At 29.7% G+C, this 22773-nt stretch overlaps 2 protein-coding genes across 12 annotated transcripts; both read right to left on the bottom strand.

Annotated features, from left to right (window-relative positions):
• Positions 1-656: 656 nt before the first annotated feature.
• On the bottom strand, positions 657-5596 carry LOC113562242 (odorant receptor 43a-like). Of its 2 annotated transcripts, XR_003406759.1 has the most exons (9): positions 5444-5596; positions 4461-4730; positions 3871-4342; positions 2422-2521; positions 2164-2283; positions 1861-2016; positions 1220-1309; positions 829-1004; positions 657-748 (listed from the first exon to the last, which is right to left on the bottom strand). XR_003406759.1 is itself a non-coding variant. In XM_026971018.1 (8 exons), exons 1-7 carry the CDS (start codon positions 5472-5474, stop codon positions 1256-1258), a joined length of 1203 nt encoding a protein of 400 aa, XP_026826819.1. In that variant the 5' UTR covers positions 5475-5596; the 3' UTR covers positions 657-1004; positions 1220-1255. The 2 variants fall into 2 exon arrangements, 1 of the variants encoding a protein (XP_026826819.1); XM_026971018.1 differs by having other exon boundaries at positions 657-1004.
• A 920-nt stretch (positions 5597-6516) lies between these two features.
• LOC105276664 lies at positions 6517-22771 on the bottom strand. Of its 10 annotated transcripts, none has more exons than XR_003406754.1 (14): positions 21750-22771; positions 21215-21483; positions 20622-21090; positions 20162-20261; positions 19969-20088; positions 19636-19791; positions 16883-17051; positions 15978-16235; positions 15345-15813; positions 10195-10294; positions 9934-10053; positions 9638-9793; positions 6972-7075; positions 6633-6724 (listed from the first exon to the last, which is right to left on the bottom strand). XR_003406754.1 is itself a non-coding variant. In XM_026970968.1 (13 exons), the coding sequence occupies exons 2-13, from the start codon at positions 21393-21395 to the stop codon at positions 6719-6721; spliced, it is 2304 nt and encodes a 767-aa protein (XP_026826769.1). In that variant the 5' UTR covers positions 21396-21483; positions 21750-22771; the 3' UTR covers positions 6636-6718. The 10 variants fall into 10 exon arrangements, 8 of the variants coding, with proteins under 8 accessions (XP_026826771.1, XP_026826769.1, XP_026826772.1 ...); XR_003406753.1 differs by having other exon boundaries at positions 6634-6724; positions 6948-7075; XM_026970968.1 differs by lacking the exon at positions 6972-7075 and having other exon boundaries at positions 6636-6724.
• Positions 22772-22773: the final 2 nt, after the last annotated feature.

Here is a 22773-nt window from a genome sequence, read left to right as displayed (position 1 = left end):
GGTATATAACTACGGCGAATAACTTCAATATGTGTGAAATTATAGTTGTGTAGTAGCGTGGACATGTGCTGAGTTACACATATATGACATATCAATTGTCAGTCCGTTCTCACTATTTATGATAATAAGAACGCTATATATATATAATATCTTTGATGACAGAATCGCAGAAATATGAATCTCCAAAGACTTATAAATGTATGACAATATGCCTCAATATATATCATTCTTGAGCAGAATTAACTCTTTCAGATTTTATGTCAGCATTTGTATATACAAATGATACACGGGAAACAATTTGAAATATTGCAATATAGATATATTAGTATTACCTAAAGGTTGTATATTAGATATATAACCTTTTAAAAATATTCAATACATTAAGTATGTTATATTTACGAAGTTTCATATTATTTTGCGATGTCTAATTTAATTGACGATTTTATACATAATGACATCACTTTATATTAACGAGTTTCAAACTCCTCAAAGAATAGTTTGAAAAATATTGATTTTTATGCGAATAGGATATAGATGATGACAGATATGGACAAGATATACAAAAGTTTCTTCGTCGTGTTATTTGTAAGTTGCATAAACTGATGAGATTTTTTAAACAGAATTATGATTGTTTGTTAAAGGAACTAAATCAGTTAACATTAAAAATCGTAGAGTTTTATTGGACTTGGAATTTCTGTGCAAACTGGTGAATAATATCATTGATCTTGATTTAGTGGAGCGCACATATCTGTAAATTCCAGGTAAATCATTTAGAAAAAATAAATTGTTCTATGTAGAATATCATCGTACTTCATGGAGAGTTTATACCACTTAGTCATATGTTCTCGCTGAAGAATGATTTCTCGGCACACATTGATTTTGCTATGCAGATCCAAATTCAATTAAAAAAATTCTTCCCTGTCATTTGTAATTTTATCTGAATGGTTTGGTTTCTTTATAATCTGTCAGACTCTTGGATTTCATAATAAATCTAGTTGTCTACTCTATAATATAATAATTTAATATTTTACTCGCGGAAGTTTTTTCGTTAAATATGATTAACAAAAAATAAATTAGAAAAAATAAAAGAGAATTTAAAAAATAATAAGTGTATAATGTGTATATATTGCTTTATGTGAAGTTAATTTTCTCGTAGCACATGCAAAAAATAACTACAATACAAACTATACAAATATAAGAATTGTTACATGTTCCTCACAATTTGACATGGATAATCTTTTGTAGATTTCTTGTTTTACTCCCGATGTGCCAACAAAACCGATATATAACCACCTGATGTCTTTAAGAGCTGAAACAAATATAATTCTTAAAAAAACATTGGTGAAAATATATTATCTATGACGTAATTATAATATATATTTGTCTCGTTCTAGTAGTTAAAAAAATGCATAATTAAATAATGAGGCCAATTTTATATTGGGAATTATTATAAAATTATACATGTGTGTGTTAAAAAATTATTTTAAATACATGAAATCACTATTATTATAATCATTTTAGTGTGTTTTTAAACAAGACCATGTGACTGATATTCTTAAAGTACAGATGTATTAATTAGAATACTCTTATTATAATGACACAATGTATTAGGAACAGTTAGTTCAAATATTTATCTCTATTCATTTCTCAATGCTTTTTATAAATTGTAAAAGTATGCAGATAAAGGATCATAATTTTTTCATTTTTTTCTGCGGATAGTCAGATATATGAATTTAAAAAATATATTATTTTTATTTTTATTCAAATGTTAACAATTTGAAGGAATAATTGTAGAATTATAAATGGAGAAATTTGAGTAAAAATTGTTTTTACAGTTGCTATATTATATCATAATCTTACGTTACAAAACAGGGCCATAGTCATAGGAAACAGTTTTCCCGCAGTGAGATACAACGGCTTATTGGCACGAATCATTATCATCAATAGATGTTTCGCTTCTTTCGGTTCCAACATGTACCACTTGTATTCATAGGTAGCCTCGTAAACTGCTTCACACTTGTATAAAGTGATAGCGCAATACGAAGTAAATTAAATCAATAAATTTAACGACTGTGATATACATCTTGATTATTATTTTAATTCACGTTAATTCAGGAAGAGATAACGCAGACATTTATGAAATTATGAAATATGTATACTTACTTGTGCAAGTAAAATTTCACCTACAACACAATATAGGCACATATGGGTAAACAAGGTGGAGGACACTATTATGAAGAAAGTTAAACGTGCAACAGAAAGATCTCGACCTTGGCTGAACAGCTGAATAGATGAGCAATTATGAGTATTGATACACAGTTATGAAATAGACAATATTTCGACAAATAAAATATTTAAATGAAAGTTATTATTTCGGTTATATGTGAACTACATAGAGTTACATTCTTAGTAAATACTTACATTACCAAATAAAAATCCATAAAAAGCGAATAATATGCCAAAGTATAAGAGTGCCCCTAGCAGCATTATAGTAAATACATTGTCAATGATATTGATAGATCTGTAACATACAATCAAATCTGCAAAATCTGCAAAATAGGAAATTTTTCAAATGATATTAAATATTCGATTCCTTCTTTTATTTTGAAAAAATTATATAATTCTTTCTTAAGAGGGAAATACCTCACTATAAGTAAACAAATACCCAGATAGCAGAGAGAGTTCATAAAGAATTTATTTGTCATGTCCCCAATTCTGAGTTTATTTTTAGATGTAAAAAGAATTCTTTTGAATTCTGAAAATGAACTCAGAATTAGTGACATACAAGTGAATTCTTTATGAACTCTCTCTGCTATCTGGGTAGGTTATTTTCAAAAATATTTGTCTCGGAAACTATGTGGGCTATTAATTTCACTCGGTGTAAATAATAGTAAATAACATATTGTGTTAGTAAAATTGAACTTTTAATAATAGAGGGAGGAGGAGAGAAGGAAATAAAAAACGAATTACTTTTTCAATAATTTTAAGGCGTTTAAAAATTATACTTGAAAAATCGCTAGAAAAATTGATAGTTTTAGTTTAAAATGGTGAAAATAAATATTTTTTAATTTCGCTAGATCACGCGATAGAGAGACATATTTTGAGAATATGTAACTACATGTCGAAGTTGATTGGTTCATTAGTTTCTTTCAAATCGTGGGAACCATTCGGAGAAAAGTCAATTTGGAAAAAAATGTGTTTAAAGTTTCAGGTACAATTTAATCATATATTTCTAGTACTCAGTTTCAGCTTAATCGGCGATTCTAGGTTCATATAATAAATTTTCCTTGATTTCATAATACTCGTTTTATATCTTCCCATGGTTCGTAGGACCGTTAGTATAACCATTGTATGATCAAACTTTGAACGGCCCGGTGAGTGCTTAGATTTTGATCTATGCGCCGCTTCGATTAATAAGATTATAACTAAGGTTACTACTAAGACTACAATTTCCGTATATTTCTCCGAAGTGTTTGATACAGATTTAAGGATATATTCTTAAACGTATATACTTTCAAAAAATGCAAGAGAAGAATTGCATTTTCTTGACCCTAGGTATTTTCCTACTCCCTTTATTCATTTGCTTAGGTTTAATATTTAATGTATGTTAATGTTTAATTGTATAACAATATAATAATGAAAAAAGGGTTGCCATTTTTAAGTACGTCTCTACACGTTAACGACATTTAAAGATGTGTTCATTTAGGTCACAGTAAATTGGTGCTAGAAGTTTAAAAGTTGAAATGAAATAAATAAAAAGGAAACTTTTTTATGATGAACAATTTAAGAAAATTTTAATCCTTTACTTTACATATAGCAAAACGGAAAGTGTCATTTGATGTTGAGTTGATGATGTAATATCTGTGTAACCTGATAAGACGCATATGATCCCGAACGATGTATGATAGAGCAATCCTGAAGTTATGAAATTTATCAAGATCAATCACACGTTTCTTGAGATTTTCCAGCTGACCACACACGTGAAACACTAGCAAGCTCAAAAAACTGTCCGTACTAGAATACATGACGCCGATCAGCATTACTGAAATACACTGTAGAACATACGTTATTTCGAAAAAAAATGGACTCTTGTCTTTATCGTAGACATAGTATAGTTGTAACGGTAAAGATTTGCCCGGATCCGTTCTATTTGTCCTGTATCTAATTGAAATGCCAAAGAGAGGAAGAAGAATAGCGGAAATGATAGACATAAGCATCATGAAACAACCGAATATCGTCAGAATACGTGCGATTCGCGCTTGTTTTAACATAACGTTCCTCTCGTCCGATGTCTTTGGTCTCAGCCAATCGTCTTTGATCATATTTAATAGAAGTAGAATGTCTGAAATGAATAAACGGAAATTATACATGTATTAATGATTTTTGTGTTTATTGTTAGAAGTAGAAAAAGAACAGAAAGAGAAAAATTCAGCTCTTTAATGTCATGATATACTCATTACCATATTTTTTTTGCCAAATAATGAACAGTTTTATTATGGCCATCAGAGGCGGCATGGTGTACTGCAAATTATCGATTGTCGACATTATGTCATCATAAATCTTCAGCAATGAATGTAGAGATGGAATGAGGCAGATCCAGGTAATTAGATTTAATATAATGATCACACGTATGTTCGATATTAATTTTTTCTGCTTTGCTTCATGATTCTCTGGCCAAATGCCGAGCAATGTTAAACTGAGCCGATTTAATTCAATGGCCCATTCATAATCTGTTTTTATATAAATGCTTATAGGTATTAAAAGATTTTATTAAAATCCTTATTTTTTCAAACATTATTTCTTTCAACACATAACTCTTTACTTTGTCTCGAACTTTCTTTTCGTTACAGTAAACAGTATATTATTAACATATGCCAAATCGTGAAATCTTACTAAGAAAAGTAATTTGTAATTTAAGAATTAAATTGGGTATGAAGAAGAAAGCTATGAAAAAATAACGTGTATATAGAAAATACATTGAAAAGCGCTATATTTATTCGCGCGTATTTATATATATGGTACATTCGTGTGTGTGTGTTTGTACACACACACACACACACACACACACACACACACACACACACACACACACGAATGTACCATATATATAAATACGCGCGAATAAATATAGCGCTTTTCAATGTATTTTCTATATACACGTTATTTTTTCATAGCTTTCTTCTTCATACCCAATTTAATTCTTAAATTACAAATTACTTTTCTTAGTAAGATTTCACGATTTGGCATATGTTAATAATATACTGTTTACTGTATATATAATATATAAACACACACACACACACACACACACACACACACATACATACACACAGTATATATATATATATATTTGTACACACACACACACACACACACACACACACACACACACACACACACACACATATGGTATATTCGTATTTTAATGAAGACAAATGAGCACCTCTGTATGTTGAATGCTTCGACACCTCCATGATCACATCTACGAGGAGACTGAGTATCCCTTTTCTTACATTACGTTTAGGGTGGACGCGTATCACAAAAGAGCACTTAAATTGCTGGAAGCATAATACTGCTATTAGAGGTATACACGTCGTACACCTCTACATTAATAATGAAACACGTAATGGGGAACATTACAAAAGGGTGATGTTTATACCTGCTCATCCTTGTCATAATTGAAAAACTAAACGCTTGCGACTGAAGATGCCGCATAAAAACCTTTTGCGAAGTTTATGTATGTAGGGCCGCATTACACTTCTGATAATGTTTTAACATTACATAACTGGATTTATCTTGGAGCACTAAGTTGAAATGTTCTATATATTTTAAGTGTTAAAATAATAAAACTGTTTAATTGTTAGAAGCTATATAAGTAAATAAAGACATAATTATTAAAAGAAGGAGTATTAAGATCTCTATAGAAGCAATTTATAATTTCAATAAATCTGGTCATTCAATCTTATTGAATTTGTTCGTTTTTAACATGAATAAAATCTCGAAGAGAAAATTAAATTGAATTATTTATTGTTTTAATACGCATGAATTTAAACTTTTTTAAAACCGATCCTGCTATGCCAATAATATTGATCCGCTACTTTACAGAAACTATGAGCTACACGAGCATGGAAGTGTGTCAAACTGAAAACGGAACTGCAAAATTTCACATCTGTTTTTATTTCTCCTTTCGTGTTTCATCAGTGCTGCATAAGTGTGATAAATAAATTTGAAGTTTGGAAAGTTATATATATGTAGTCATTAAATATACTCTAATATATTAAATATACACATACGATGTAGCAATTGTTGTTTCGTACTAGTTATTTACGAGTTTAGGATGCAACAATGTCTTTGTGTTGCCGATGCTATTGCATGAATATAAATGTCTCAAGGATAACAAATGATATATTTGTGGCAATATATCAGTAAGTATCACATTTGCATATAAAAGATTTAAACCTCTGAGAGTTTTATGTTACCATATATGTATGAAAACTGGATTTTTCCAACCAGAGATCTGTTTGATGATATTTATTAATTCGAGTACGCTACAATCAATGATGGTGAACACCGTATAAGTCTCGGGAAATTGTCGAAAGTTGGGTCAAAGTTGTGAAAATAGTTATTTAGAGCACATTTCAGGCTAATATAACTAATACTTCCCGTGACATTAGAAGGTCGTACGATACACCATTTTAAAGCTAGAAACCTGGATTTTTCACACCTGAAAAGAAAACGGAGGTTCGATAAGTAATTCCGGAGACATTATAAAAAATGTAATTAAAGTAAAATTGCATGAGACATGCAATCTGGACGGAGATAATTTTCATAATATCTTCAGAAGAAGATACGAATCTGAAGAAAATAATGAGTGTATGATGTTTTCATTATCCTATATGTGGAGATAATATTCTCATAGTACATATACAAAAAATAACTATACAAACTATACAATTCTACAAAAGTATTACATCTTCCACGAAACTAGATATAGATAGATATCAGTTTAGATTTCTGCTTTTTATTTCTGATGCGCCAGCAAAACCGATATATAACCACCTGATGTCTTTAATAACTAAAACAAATATAATTCTTTAAAGAACGTTGAAGGAATTATATATTATATGACATAAGATATATGACATTAGATTATATTTTTTCCTTTCATTATTAGGTAAAACAATACATAAAACAATGAAATAATAAGGCCACTTTTATATTTAACAATTACAATAAAACCATACATGTTAAAAAATTATTTTAAACACATCAAATTATTTTTACTATAATCATTTTAGTTTCTTTTTAAATAAGATCAAGATGATTGATATTCCTAAATTACAGAGATATTTAGAGATAATTAGTGTACTATTATTATAATGAGACATTACGAAGAGAAATTCATACGTATTACGAAGAGTCACTTCAAATATTTAATTAAATATTCTCGATTTATTGCTTAATGTTTTCCATGAATTTGAATATTACGCAGATGTATCTTCATAATTTTTTTAATTCTTTCTGCCGACAGTACCTAATGTATGAATTTTAGCATATGGTTTTGTTTCAATTCAAATATTTGAAAGAATAATTGTGGGATTATGTAAATGGGAGGGTATGCTCAACAGTTGTTTAACAATTACTATACACTCAGAGAAATGATTTATTAGATTTAAATAAATTCGTATATTAGAATATTATTTATTTCAATACAATATATTTTTATTTGTGTGAACAAAATTTTTAGATTGCGACTATATGAGAGTTACTTGGTGCAACTGAATAATTTTATTTACGTATAGCTGTTTCACGTAAATACATATTCTTTAAATATAAATAAACGTGATATTTAACATTGAAAAAGGTTTCTTTTGGTCCAATACATAGATACTTAAGTCACAGAAACCGCCAATTTATATAAGACCAGGCGGTAAGTGCGCTTCGATGTTTCGATTTTTGCGCCATTACTTTTTCTTGTTCTTGTCCGATTACAGAGATGCCAGATTCAAACCGCTGCCAATGGTTGCGGCATGGAAAGGATACAGAGAGGCCATGATAGGCCCTTTGTGTCCCTCCCATGCCGCGACCGCTGGCAACAGTTCGAATGTGGCATCTCTTCCGTGTGATTGCCAACATTTGCCGTGTGTTTTTACCAACATTTTGGTAAAAATGGATGAGATGGAGAAATTTTTACGAAGTTCGGATTTGGAGAGCTACACGGAAATCTTTAAACGTAAGTACATTGCAAATTCCAATTTTTTGCATAAAACATACATGTGAGATGCGACGAATGATCGGCGCACTATTATCACTTATTTTTCGTTACACCAATATTGCGTTCCGTAATGCACATGCATGCATTATCTATAAACTATAGATAAATGAACGTATATGCGTGTTACAGAACATAGCACTATAATAATCTTTACCTACATAACCTATCTATCAAATGATCCTTTTTTAAAAAACATTATGATTGATCGGGATTAGATAAATATATGGACATTCGAAAAATATATTGATTAGAAATAATAATATGTATAATTATCTGTAATGCATATAATGTGTCGATTATATGATGAATACAAAGCATTTCGTCATCTCCTGTCTTTGTCCTCATCCAAATAAATAATTTATTTCTATCATATTAGGCCATGTTTGACTGAAATAAATTCTGATTAGAATGAAGTAAATGTTCTTCGTTGTTAATAAAACTTTATTTGAATGAATCGATCATTATTTTTTAGAATATTTTCCTCGTTTCAGTTATAATTGTGTGATCCAATGTGTTAACGTTAATTGCAGAAAACAAAATCGGAATTAATCAGATTACAGAGACCACGGCGGATTATATTCTCCCTTATTAATAGCCCAATTGGTGATCAGCTGCGATACAAGAAGGCTGTTGAAGCTTACAAAGCTAATGTAAGTTTATAACGTTTTTCTTAAACAAATTGTCGTTATTTTTCATCTGATAATATTGAAAACGGTTATGTATTTTTACGATAAGTTTGTAATTAATCCTTTTAATGTAATTAACCCTTTTGTAATTAATCTTAACAGTCGTACGTAGGTAGACTACGTACATAATTTTTTCGTCATTCGACTTTTTGAAGACTGCGATTATCTTTCGCTTATAATCTTTGTATATTAATCACGCGATATTTTCATTTGATACAGATTTCAGTGTTGACTGAATCGGAATTGGACAATTCATCCGTCTGTATCTTGATACATCAGGAGGATGAAAGCTTCGAACATTTTGATAATCAGGACAAAACTACAGAACATCGATAAGCAAGGCGACATAAAATCATGTAGTTTTACAGTTGTTCAAGTCCAAATAAACAAATTTTAAGTAACATTTTTATTTCCATTTTGCATAAAACCAGAAAGTAATAGGCATGTACAAAAATAAAATATATTTTTATTCAAAGAAGAAAATATTGTTGCTGTAAATACATATTTTATTTACTACTAATAAATTCATTTAGTGGACAGCCAAATAAATAAATAAGTTTGAAATTAATAAAATGGTATTAGGCCCATATATAAATAAGAGAATTTATTTGTCTGAACAAAATTTTATTTGTTCCAAATAAATCATTTCTCTGAGTGTATTATATCACAATCTTACGTTACAAAACATTGCCATAGTCATAGGAAACAATTTTCCCGCAGTGAGATACAACGGCTTGTTGGCACGAATCATTATCATCAATAAAGTTTTCGCTTCTTTGGATTCCAATGTGTACCAGTTGTATTCGTATGCTGCATCGTAAATTGCCTCGCACTTAGCAAAAGCGGCAACGCAATACGCAGTAAATTAAATCAATAAATATTAATAACTGATATACATCTTGATTATTATTTTAATTTATATGTGTATTCATGATGAAGTAATGTAGATAATTATGAAATATAAATACTTACTCGTGCAAGCAAAATTTCACCTAAAACACAGTAGAGACACATATGCATAAATATATTGAGAGATACTATCAGGATGAAAGATAAACGTGCAACAGAAAGGTTTCGACCTTGACTAAACATCTAAACGGATGAGCAAATACAAATATAAATAATGGCACATTTATAAAATAATTAGAAAATACTCAGATAATTGAAATATGTAAAGAGAATTCTTTTGCAAGTAAACAACTGCATTAATTTGAATTCGTAATGTTTACTTACAGTACCAAATAAAAAACCGTAAAAAGCGAATAATATGCCAAAGTAAAGGAGTGCTCCTAGCAGCATTATAGTAAACACATTGTCAATGATATTGATAGATCTGTAACATAAGTACATCAGGAAAATCTGCAAAATCTACAAAACGGAAATTATCAACTGATACTAAATATTCTTATTTTTACAAATACAGAAAAGAGCTGTACAATTCCTTGTTAAATCGTAGGTTAAAGGTTTAATGTTTTACTGTACGTTAATGTCTAATCCTTTCGTTCATGATTATACATTTGTTTCAAAATCAAAGATAAGAAAGTCAGCTGTTTCGAAGTCAACTTGAAGAGTTTTAGTGAAAGAAATAAAATTATATCTTGCGAGTGAGCGGGGGAGGATGGTACATATGTGTACCAATAAGATATTAATTTAGTACTTGTATATAATAAAAATATGTTTATCAGATTTTTGGGAGAAAACACATTTTCACTCACTATTCAGACATAAACGTGCATTGATTGCTAATTAGCACTTAGCTTCGATACCACAAAATCTCGACGTGATACAACATTCCCTTGTGCGTAATGCGTTTTCTAGCTTTCCGATAATTAAAAATATTTATGGTATCTATGTATACCATTCGGGACGAAAGGATTAATTGTATAATTCAGGTAACAATCAAGAAAAAGTGCTGTCATTTCTAATTATTCTTTTACACAATAATGACATTAAAAGATCTGGTCATTAGGCCACCTTTAAATTAGTGCCACAAGTTCTTAAAAACTGAAATAACATAAGTAAAGAAATAAAGAAATGATAGCTTTATGATACAAGATTTAATCCTTTACTTAAGTATAATAAAAAGAAAGTATCACGCAGGGATTTTGTTTTATCGTTGTGAGGCTAATTGTAAATGCCAATCAGCAATCAATGCACGCATTATGACTGAATAGTAGTGAGTTGCTATGAATGTTTTCTTGATATTAATTTGAAAATCTGCGTAACCTGAGAAGACGTATATGATCCCGAACATTGTATGATAGGGCATTCCTGAAGTCCTGAAACTTATCCAAATTTATTACACGTTTCTTGAGATTTTCCAGCTGGCCACACACATGAAAGACTAGCAAACTCAGGAAGCTGTCCGTACTAGAATACATAAAGGCGAGTAGCATTGATGAAATACTCTGTAGAATATACGTTATTTCGAAAAATGGACTCTTGTCTTTATCGTAGACATAACATGTTTGAAACGGCAAAGATTTGTCCGGATCCGTTCTGTTTGTCCTATATCTCATTGAAATACCAAATAGAGGAAAAACAAGGGCGAAGATGACAGATATTAACATTATGAAGCAACCGAATATCGTTAGAATACGTGCGATTCGCGCTTGCTTTATCATAACGCTCCTTTCCTCTGACGTCTTTGGTCTCAACCAATCGTCTTTGATCATATTCAATAGAGGTAGAATGTCTGAAATGTATAGGACGGAGATTATACATGCATTACTGAATTTTGCGTTCATTTTTAGACATAGAACAGCAAAGGACAAATTCAGCTCTTTAACATCATAACATCTATTACCATATTGTTTTTGCCAAATAATGAACAGTTTTATTATGGCCATCAGAAGCGGCAAGGTGTACTGTAAATTATCGATTGTCGACATTATGTCGTCGTAAATCTTCAGCAACGAATGTAGAGATGGAATTAGGCAGATCCAGGTAATTAGATTTAATATAATGATCACACGTATGTCCGACATTAATTTTTTTTGCTTTGTTTTATGGTTCTCTGGCCAAATACCGAGGAATGTTAAACTGAGCCGATTTAATTCAATGGCCCATTCGTAATCTGCTTTTATATAAATACTTTCATGTATTAAAACAATTTTTTTTAATCAAATTATTTTGTTCACAACACGCAAGTCTTTAATATGTCTTGAACGTTCGTTCCATTAAGATAAATGAAAATATTGTGAATGTTATTGAAGTGACATTTGCTGAAGTTTAGTAAATGATATTAAAGGGAAATAATTTAGAATCAGAAAGAATTAAATTGCATATAAAGAAGAAATTGTAATAAACTTATACATATCTTAATTAAGAAAAAGTGATCACCTCTGTATGCTAAATTCGAAACGTCCATATTGACGTCTGCGAGGAGACTGAGTTCCCTTTCCTTACATCACGTTTAGGATGGTAAATTATCGTGTGTCACAAAAGATCACTTAAATTGCTAGAAGTATAATGCTATAGGGTGTACATATTGTACATTAGTAATGCATACTTAATGGAGAACATTGTAGAGTACATTACAAAAGGGTGATGTTTATACCCATTCAAAAGTGTTTATACTCATTCATACTTGACAAAATAATGAAAAACTAAACGGTTGAGACTAAGGGTACCGCATAAAAAAACTTTTGCAAAGCTCTTATATGAAGGGCCGCACCATACTTCTGAGAATCTTTTCATGTTACAGAATTAGATTTATTTTAGAAGACTGAATTGAAATGTACCGTACATCTTAATTGTTAACATAATTAAACTTTAGTTGCTGAAAGATATAATTAAATAAAGACATAATTATTAAAAAGAGAGATTTTAAGATCTTTAAACTATTTATGATACAATAAATCTGATTATTTAAACTTTTTGCATTTGTTTGTTTCTTTCGTGGAATAAATTAAAAGAAAATTAAATTAAATCTCTCATTCTTTCAAAACACATTAAAATTTTTCTAAAACCGATCCTGTTGTGCCACTGTTATTGATCCGCTACTTCACTGACACTATCGGTCATGCACGTGAATAGAGGTCTTTCAAACTAATAACTTTATAATTTGTACACCCATTTTCATTTCTCCATCGTGTTTCATCTGAGTTGCACAACGACAATTAAAGTTTTGCAGAATTATACGTGTAGCCATAGTCCTATCGTAAACTACATACACAAACGTATCAATTGTCAATTCGTAGTCTCTATTTACGAGATAGTACGCGAGAATATCTTTGGTTGTCGAAACCATTATATGAGATGAATGTTCCAATAATCACTACACACATACGGTAATATATATATTAGTAAGTTCACTCTTGTGTATTGAAAAATTAAACTTCTCAGATTTTTAACTTAGCGTATATATACAAATAATATACGATTAATTACAATTTCTAACATTCATTAAGATGTATTTGTAATAACATTATATATCCAAAAATATTCAATACATTAAGTTACATTATATGTACGAAGATTTACATCGATTTATAATGTTTTATTTTGTTGCAGATTTTGTCAATAACACTGATATATATCCAGTCGACGTTTTTAATACCTGAAATTATATATTTATTCAAACAAATGATAAAAATATTATATGTTAATATTATAATATAAGGCTTGCTATATACATGCACACAGAAAAATATATATATGTCGGGCTACTAATAACATCAAAACTAAAAACTGGAAATAATCAGGATGTTTGTTTAGTTGACTTGTGTTAAATTATATAGGAAAACATGATCTTACATTGCACAACATGGATATAGTCATAGGAAAAAATTTTCCCGCGGTAAGATGCAATCGCTTATTAGCTTGCATCATTATGATCATTAATGTCCTCGCCTTTTTCGGTTCCAATGTATACCAGTTGTTCATATATGTAGCTCCGTAAATTTTATCAGACTTGGAATACAGTAACGCAAAAATTAATTATATTATTATATATGTATTGTTAATACAATAACTTAAATTTTTTATTATCAAATTGTTTAAGTATTTATTTATAGTTATTTAAATTATAAGCAAAATATTCAATTTTTAAAAAAGAAATCAATAAAAATGGAAATAAAAATTATGCGTGCGCGCACATACATATTTTCTTAATATAGTAAACATTAGCTCTATTGAAGACAAAAACTAATATTCGATTCTTTTAAATTATTTGCAGTAATGCAATTAAAAAACAGGATTGATTTTCACATATATTTTAATATCCTTTTTTAACTTTTTTTAATTTATAAGATGACAATAGAATTTCAAAATAAACATGTATAAGTAGACAAACAAGAAAGACATCTGATTGTAAAATTTAAGAATAAAAACTTTCGCAAAGTAATTGTTATCAACTCTAACTCTGTAATTTATATATTACAAAACAATTTACATTACAAAAGTAATTTATTTAGATGCTTACTTGAATACCCAACATTTCTCCAATAGTACAGTAAAGGCACATGTGCACAAAGATGTTAAGGAACGCCGTCGTGAAAAAAAGTATTCTCATGATCGACATATTGTGATTTCTCGTCAATATCTATTATTAATTCAGTCCAAATTAATAAATCATAATTTTAAAAAATTTAGTCCAAAAATGTCCTATTACACTTTTATAAAAACTAAAGAACTTTAATTTTTAAATTAAAGAAAAAGATCGGCGCAGAAGTAAGAAATGCAAGAGTATAAATGTATTAATAAGATAAAAAATACTTACAATGCTGAATAAAAACCCATAAAAAGCAAAAAGTGTGCTAAAATAAATGAGTACGGCAAGTAGCATCGAATTAAATGCGTTGTCAAGAGTGTGAATAAATCTGCAAGAGAAATTAGTAAAAAGAACATTATTCATAATTTTGTATTAAAATATACATTATGTTACTCTCTCTCTCTCTCTCTCTCTCTCTCTCTCTCTCTCATTACTTATTATTACTTATTACTCTCATTACTATAACTATACAATCTATGAAATATATGTATATAATGTTTTGACTAAAGAAGAATTTTTATTATAGAACTTTTATTATGTAAGAGGTGACTTCTCACAATCAATATTTTATATAATTAAATTTTCAGTACTGTCAACAATTTTTGTATTACGTTGAAATAATAGTTCCACATGATAGTAAAATAACTAGCATTTCAATTAATTGATTATATGTATTTTAATTAATCGATCATACGTATTTTATTATAATTTGTTAAATATGTATTAATTTTTTAAACTGTCAACTGATCTTAGAAAATTTCACGAAACATGTGTGCTAAACTTAACTAATTCTCTTATTTTCTTATAAGTATTTTGATATATGTATGATAAGCTATAATTCTTTTATTGTAATTTTTTATTATAAGTTTTCTTAGTGTATGGACGATACCTGATAAGACGTATGTGGTCTATCACGCTGTATGATAGAGTACTGTCAAAATCCTTGAACATATCGAGGCTAGTGATACGTGTTTGAAGATTTTCCAATTGGCCGCATATATGGGAAACCGTCAGTCCCCAGAAATTGTCTATACCACTGAACAACGCAGCCGTTGATACGACGCAAGCGGCTTGCAGGACAAATGATATTTCATATAAAGGACTTTGATCCGAATCATAAAGGTAATATGACTGCATTGGCATCAATCTGGCCGAGTTAGTCATATTTTTCAGATATCTTATCGAAACACCAAAACACGGTAAAAACACAAGTAAGATGAATGATGATATTATTGTCAAATATCCAAATATCATTATAAAACGTGCACTTCTCGCATGCTTTACCATAATGTGTCTTTGTTTTGTTGTCTTCGGTTGTAACCAGTCCTCTTTAATCATTCTTAGAATTAGTATAAGATCTGCGATAAATACAATGCATTGTGCGCACTGTGTAAATAATTACACAAAATGCATAATTATGAATATATATGTAAAGAATAAAATATATACATAGGAAAGAATAAATTGATATTATCTCCATCTTTGTATTTTATGTATTACAAAATATTACGGCAGCATTCACCTTTTTTCTTCCAGTACATAGTAAATAGCTTCAACATTCCTATCATGATAGACAAACTATATTGTAAATTGTCGATTATTAATATAATATCATTTTCAACTCTAATAGCAGAGTGTAAACATGGAATCAAACTACTGAATAATATAGCTGCTGCGATAATCACGCGTACGTTTAGTATAAATTTCCGTTGATCGTTTTCCGGCCAAATACCAAATGGTTTTAGACAAGCCTGATTTAATCCAATAGCCCATTCATAATCTGTTCACAAATATATAAAATTAGGAATTTTTATTTAAATGAAATTATTTTTTAGTGTTATTACATTCACTTATGGTATTTATTCCGTATAAATTAAAAACCTGGGTTAGTTATACTGAGAAAAATTTTCATCGGATAAACCGATTACATAGTAACAAACGGATATATCCGATTAAAGTGCATAAAAGACAAAGGAAAATGATCGGACATATCCGATGAAGGTAATCGGAAAACAAAATTAACAATCGGAAAACTATTTAATCGGTTTATCCGATGAAAAATTTTTCTCAGTGTATAAATAAAAAACAAATAAGACCTATAAATTACCTTAACAATAATCTATTGCAAAATTTTTACATCTAGATTATCTTTTCGTGTCAGTTTTTCATTAATCAGAAAAATCTCGTACAAGAACAATAAAATACGTGATAATAGTGTAATGAAATTCGTGTAATTTTATATTAATATTTCATTACTCTATTTATTATAATTGAGGTAATATATGATAATAAATAAAACTTAATGAAAGAAATAAAATTTACAACGTGTTGCATTCATGAAAAAATGCCACACATACATATATATCTTAATGTAAAAAGAAGTATAAGGAAAAGATATGGTAATGAAAAGAGAATTAGATATTTCACCTGCATAACCGGAATGTGTTGAAATGTCCATGTCAACGGATAAGGAGGAACTAACATCTCTTTTCCTCGATGCAACTATAGATACTTCGACATATTTACGGTTATTGATTTTTAACTGTGTGTATGAGGTGTACAGAACTTCGGAGTTTAATTGTAAAGTGCGCATCGTCTATAAGTAACGTAAACTGTGCATGATGTCTATAGTCCTATAATTTCCATGGTGGAGAAGTTAGAAGCTCGCAAATAAAAGGGTATAGACACTGCCAGTACAGGGTCGCATCTGTGATTAAAACTTATCAATTAAAATTTTTACATGCAATGGATTTGAGTGAATATGATTAAATTGTGTATTTTTTATTATATATATTTTTCGCTAATTATTATAGATTCTAGACGAACCAATAAAAATAAATTTAAGATTTCATATATTTTGATTACTACTTTGATTACATTTTGATTACTGCAATGACTTTATTTTATCCATTGTTCATGTGGAATTTTGTAGCAAAAGCAGAGCACACACACAGTAACGGAATATTTTTAATTGAAAATTATTAAAACCGATCCTGTTGGATTACATTATTGATTTATCCCTACACTGAAGCAACGAGACGCACGAAAGCGCGAAGACATTTTTTTACTTGGTGTTTGCAACTTCCAACTGTTCTTTTTTGCAATATTTCAATGAAATTATAGTCTGCTTATGGAAAGCGAGAGGTTTATTATGAATATTCAACAGGTAACAATCATTAGTATTTATTAGATAAAGTCACTAGAGATAATTGTAATATTCTACATCTAGATTGAATAAATAGTCATTTTTAATTAATAAGGAAACGGACAACTCGCTCCCGCGGATTTGATGAATTTTGAATATATTAAAATATAGCACAAAATAAGAAGGACATATTTTTATGTTGTTGTGGTGTAGTTTTAGTGCTCAATTTTGTTTCAACGGATCGAAACAGCACATTGAAAAAATCAGTTCTTTTCTTTTAAGCAAATAACATAAACATGATATGATGAAATACAATATAAAATAAAAGGATAAGTGTATTTATTAAATAAATGTATTTGGTGTATATAAGAGAGCGAACAAATAAGCAAATATAGACATCTGCTGATGTTAAACAATACTCATAATATTATTTAAGCAAGATCTAAATTTATGTAAAAGTTTTAAAGCTTCGAAATTTGGTTTAAGTTCACTTTCTTTATATACTTTAAAATAATTTCAGGTATATCTGATCTTATAAAATATGCGTTGGCATATTTTGGGTTGTAAATATATATACAGGGTGTTTCCTAAGTAAGTAGACAAACTTAAGGAGGATATTCCTTGGCTTATTTTAAGAAGAAAAGGTCATATAAACATATGTCCTAAACTGCTTTGTTTTCCAAAAAAAGTACATCACTGTTTTCGTTCACTTTTCAGATAACGTGCTTTTGCAGTACGAGTCAACAGCGGTGGGGATGGAATGGGGATGGTCTCGCGACGCCGCAAGTGAACACTCGTTTCAGACTGCGCCGCGCGGCCGCCGCGAGACCATCCCCACTCCATCCCCACCGCTGTTGACTCGTACTGCAAAAGCACGCTATCCGGCATCACTGCTATCACGTTATCTTTGACGCAAACTTTATAGTTCCTATTAAGTTTAGTAATTTTATTAATTATGGTAAATTACACAAACGCCGAAATGACAGATATGCATTTCGTATACGGTCTTGCTAATGGAAAATGAAAAGTGAACGAAAACAGTGATGTACTTTTTTTTGGAAAACAAAGCAGTTTAGGACATATGTTTATATGACCTTTTCTTCTTAAAATAAGCCAAGGAATATCCTCCTTAAGTTTGTCTACTTACTTAGGAAACACCCTGTATATATATATATATATATATATATATATATCCATATATATTACAACATATTTACTGTAAATTGAGATTGGAGAAAAATGTAAGGCAATAAAAAACACCTCATACGCTCAATGCAAAGTTTCATAATATTATATCTGTGCATAAGAAGAAACATTGCAATTCTATAATATAATATATAATATATTTTATTATTTTTAATAATACTTTAAAATATGATCTCTCGAAGGGTAGAGGAGAAGGGATACACTTTAATTTTCCAATTGATTTCTGGTTCAATTACGATGAGCCAATAAAACTGATATATAGCCGCCCGAAGTTTGTAATAACTGAAATATGGTATATACGGTTATATATGTATATACACTATATATTCTTTCTTTGTGTGTGTGTGTGTGTGCGCGCGCGCGCGTGTGTATTGTATATGTACAGGGTCTCAGTGACCGTGTATTACCCGTTAATGGCATATAGCCCGGGCATATATCAGATGAACAAAAATGTCCAGTACCATTTTGCCATTTTTGCAATAGTATTATTTCGTGGCAAGGAAATTTTGCTTGGGTTATCGTTTTAAAATTTAATTTACAATTTAATTTAAAAATTATTAAATATTTTTTGTTAATAACTATTTAATAAACAACGAGCGATGACTAACATCAACATCTTTTGCGGGTTACTCAGGGGAATGATGAAACTGATTTAAATCAACCAGTTGTTACATATATATATATATATTTAAGAACAACAGTTTTCTTTTGTATAAATTCGTTTAAAATTGTGTGTGGGAACAGTTCCATTTATGACATACCTATATTCTATATTAACTACATGAATATTTTTTTGTATTATTTAACCATAAGTTTTAATCAAACTTACATTACACAACGTAGCTATAGTCATAGGAAACAGTTTTCCCGCAGTAAGATGTAGTGGTCTTTTAGTTTCCATCATTATATTCAGCAAATTTTTTGCTTGCTTGGGCTTTAAATTGTACCATTCGTATTGGCAAACAGCTTCATAAATCCCGTCGTACTTATTGAATGATATTCCAATAAAATAACATTCCAGGTAATTATGTTAAAGTAAGTACTTATTGTTAGCATGTTAGTTAATCACATATGTGAATGACATAATTTATGTTATAAGAACTTACACTTACATGGTGATAAAGTAAATCATAAAACAGCATAAGATATTATTGATACTTACCTGAATAACTAAAATTTCTCCTAATACACAATATAGACTTATGTGTCCGAATGTAAGGACAAAGGTCATCACAGTGAAAATCAGTCGTGCTATAGAAAGATTGCTACCTTGTGTTATTATCTAAGCATTGGAAATAAGTACATAAAATTAACATTAATGTACTTGATTAAAAAAAAGAGAAAAAGATACTTGCAGAAACAAATAAGAATCCAAATAGAGCAAAAAGTATGCCAAAATAAACTAGCAATCCAAGTAACATCAAATTAAACGTATCGTCAATAACTATGATGGATCTACGAGAAAATCAGCAAAAAGATGATCAGTAGATGCATTATTTTCTTTTATACAGCTTGTCACTATTTTTTGCATATAAATATAACATAACATGCAAGTTTATGAAAATGAAGAAAAAATCATAACAGTTTTAAAATTTATACGAGCACGTTAAATCGTTAATATCATTAGATTATGAAAAACTTTGTCTTCAAGACAATATAGATTTTATTATATATTTATAATCATTGAAGAGATATTATAAGGCATCTCATTATTATAAGTTTTTTATATGTATAATACTTTGAACGCACAATTTTCCATTTATTTTTACAAAGCTTAATGTTTATTATATTCGATGTGTATGGAAAATACAAAACCTGATAAGACGTATGTGATCCTTCACGCTGATTGATAAGGTGTCCGCAAAATTGTTGAGTTTATCAAAATTGCTAATACGTGCTTTGAGATTTTCGAGCTGACCACATACGTGAAAGATCAGCAGACTCATAAAGGTATCCGTACCGGTGTACATCATACCAGCTATCATGAAACTAAAGCTTTGTAGAACAAAAATCACTTCGTAAAGTGGACTGTTACTTACATCGTATATATAATACGATGGTAGTGGCAATAATTTGTCCGAATCTGTTCTGTTGGTCCTATATCTCATTGAAATGCCACAAACGGAAAGCAACAAGATTATTATAGCAGCCGTTTGCGTTACGAAGCAACCGAATATCGTGAGAATACGTGCGATTCGTGCTTGTTTTATCATGACATTCCTCTCTTCCGACGTTTTTGATCTCAACCAATCGTCCTTGATCATGTTTAATAAAGGTAGAACGTCTGAAATGAATAGTTCGCGGATGAGATATAAATTGTTCAATTTCGCGTCTATTCTTGATAAGAGGTGGAACAGCAATAGAATACATTTCTCTGCGATTATTTAACTTTTTAATCTCACATTTACCATATTTTTTTTGCCAAATGATGAACAGTTTTATTACCGCTATTAGAAGCGGTAAAGTGTATTGCAAATTATCGATTGTCGACATTATGTCGTCGTAAATCTTCAGCAACGAATGTAGAGTTGGAATAACGCAGATCCAGATAACTACATTTAATGTAATAATCACACGTATGTCCGACATTAATTTTTTTGCTTCGTTTCGTTGTTTATAGGCCAAACGCCGAACAATGTTAAACTGACCCGATTAAATTCAATGGCCCATTCGTAGTCTGTTCTTATATAAATGTTTTTATGTATTACATATTTTATTAAAATCATTATATATCATTCAACACGTCTTTTTAATTTGTATTGTATATTTTTCCATTAAAATAATGAAAAGATTGTAAATGTTATTAAAATTTGCTAAATCGTGATAAATTTTATTTTAATTGGAAGTATGATAATTTGTAATTACAGAGAATTAAATAGAGTAGAAAGAAGACAGAAGAGAACTATAAATTTATATGTGTTTTAATAAAGAACGAATGAACACCTCTATATGCTAAATGCTTCGTAACTTCCATACTGGTGTCTATGAAGGTACTGGATTTTCCTTTCTTTACATCACATTCAAAATGGTAGATCATTGCATGTCATAAGGGATCACGTACATTGTTAGAAGTATAATACCACTATTTAGCCCTATTTAGGAGCGTATAGTCGTACATTAATAATGCAACGTCTAGTCGAGAACATTACAAGGGGATGATGTTTATAGCCATTTATCCTACAATTGAGAAATTAATCGCTTGAAAGCGAAGATGCCTCATAAAATATGTGAAAGTTGTTTATGTAGGGCCGCACTGCACTCTTTAGACTTTTTCTTAATGTTGGACTTATTTATTGTACACAATTGGATTTATCTTGGTGCACTGAAATCAAATATTTCGTTTATCTTAATTGTTAATGCAACTGCTTAATTAGTAGAAGATATAATTAAATGAAGACACAATTATTAAAAAGAAAGATGAATATATAAACTATTCATGATTTCAATAAATCTGTCCGTTTAATACTTCCTTATTTACTTATTCGCTTCTTACATAGAAGAAATCTTCGAGAAAAATAAAAATTAAATTACTTATCTTTCAATATGTATGAATGTATACTTTTCTGAAACCGATCCTGCAGTACTGCCGTTATTGATTCACTATTTTATTGAAACTACCAACAAGCATATAACGATGGACATTTTCCAAACAGGAAGGTTGAAATTTCTAATGCTCTTGCTTTCCCTTTGTAATTCCAAAGTTGTACAAGTACGGCAAATAAATTTACAATTTCTAGAGCTATATATGTGTAGACTTATGCAGAGATACACATATATGTCATATCGATTATCAATCCTTACTCACTATTTACAAGATAGTATGCGATAGTCTCTTTGTATCAACGCCTCTGTTGTATGAATACGAATCGTCCAAGAATTAATAGTGACACACTTACAATTAGTGCACTATATCTCAATAAGTTCATTCTCGCGCATTGCAGAATTACACATTACAGATTTTTTTAGT

This window comes from Ooceraea biroi, chromosome 7 (assembly GCF_003672135.1).
Source record: "Ooceraea biroi isolate clonal line C1 chromosome 7, Obir_v5.4, whole genome shotgun sequence".
NCBI lineage: Eukaryota > Metazoa > Arthropoda > Insecta > Hymenoptera > Formicidae > Ooceraea > Ooceraea biroi.
Note: the sequence above shows the minus strand (reverse complement) of the source record. Positions and strands in the feature narration are given on the sequence as shown.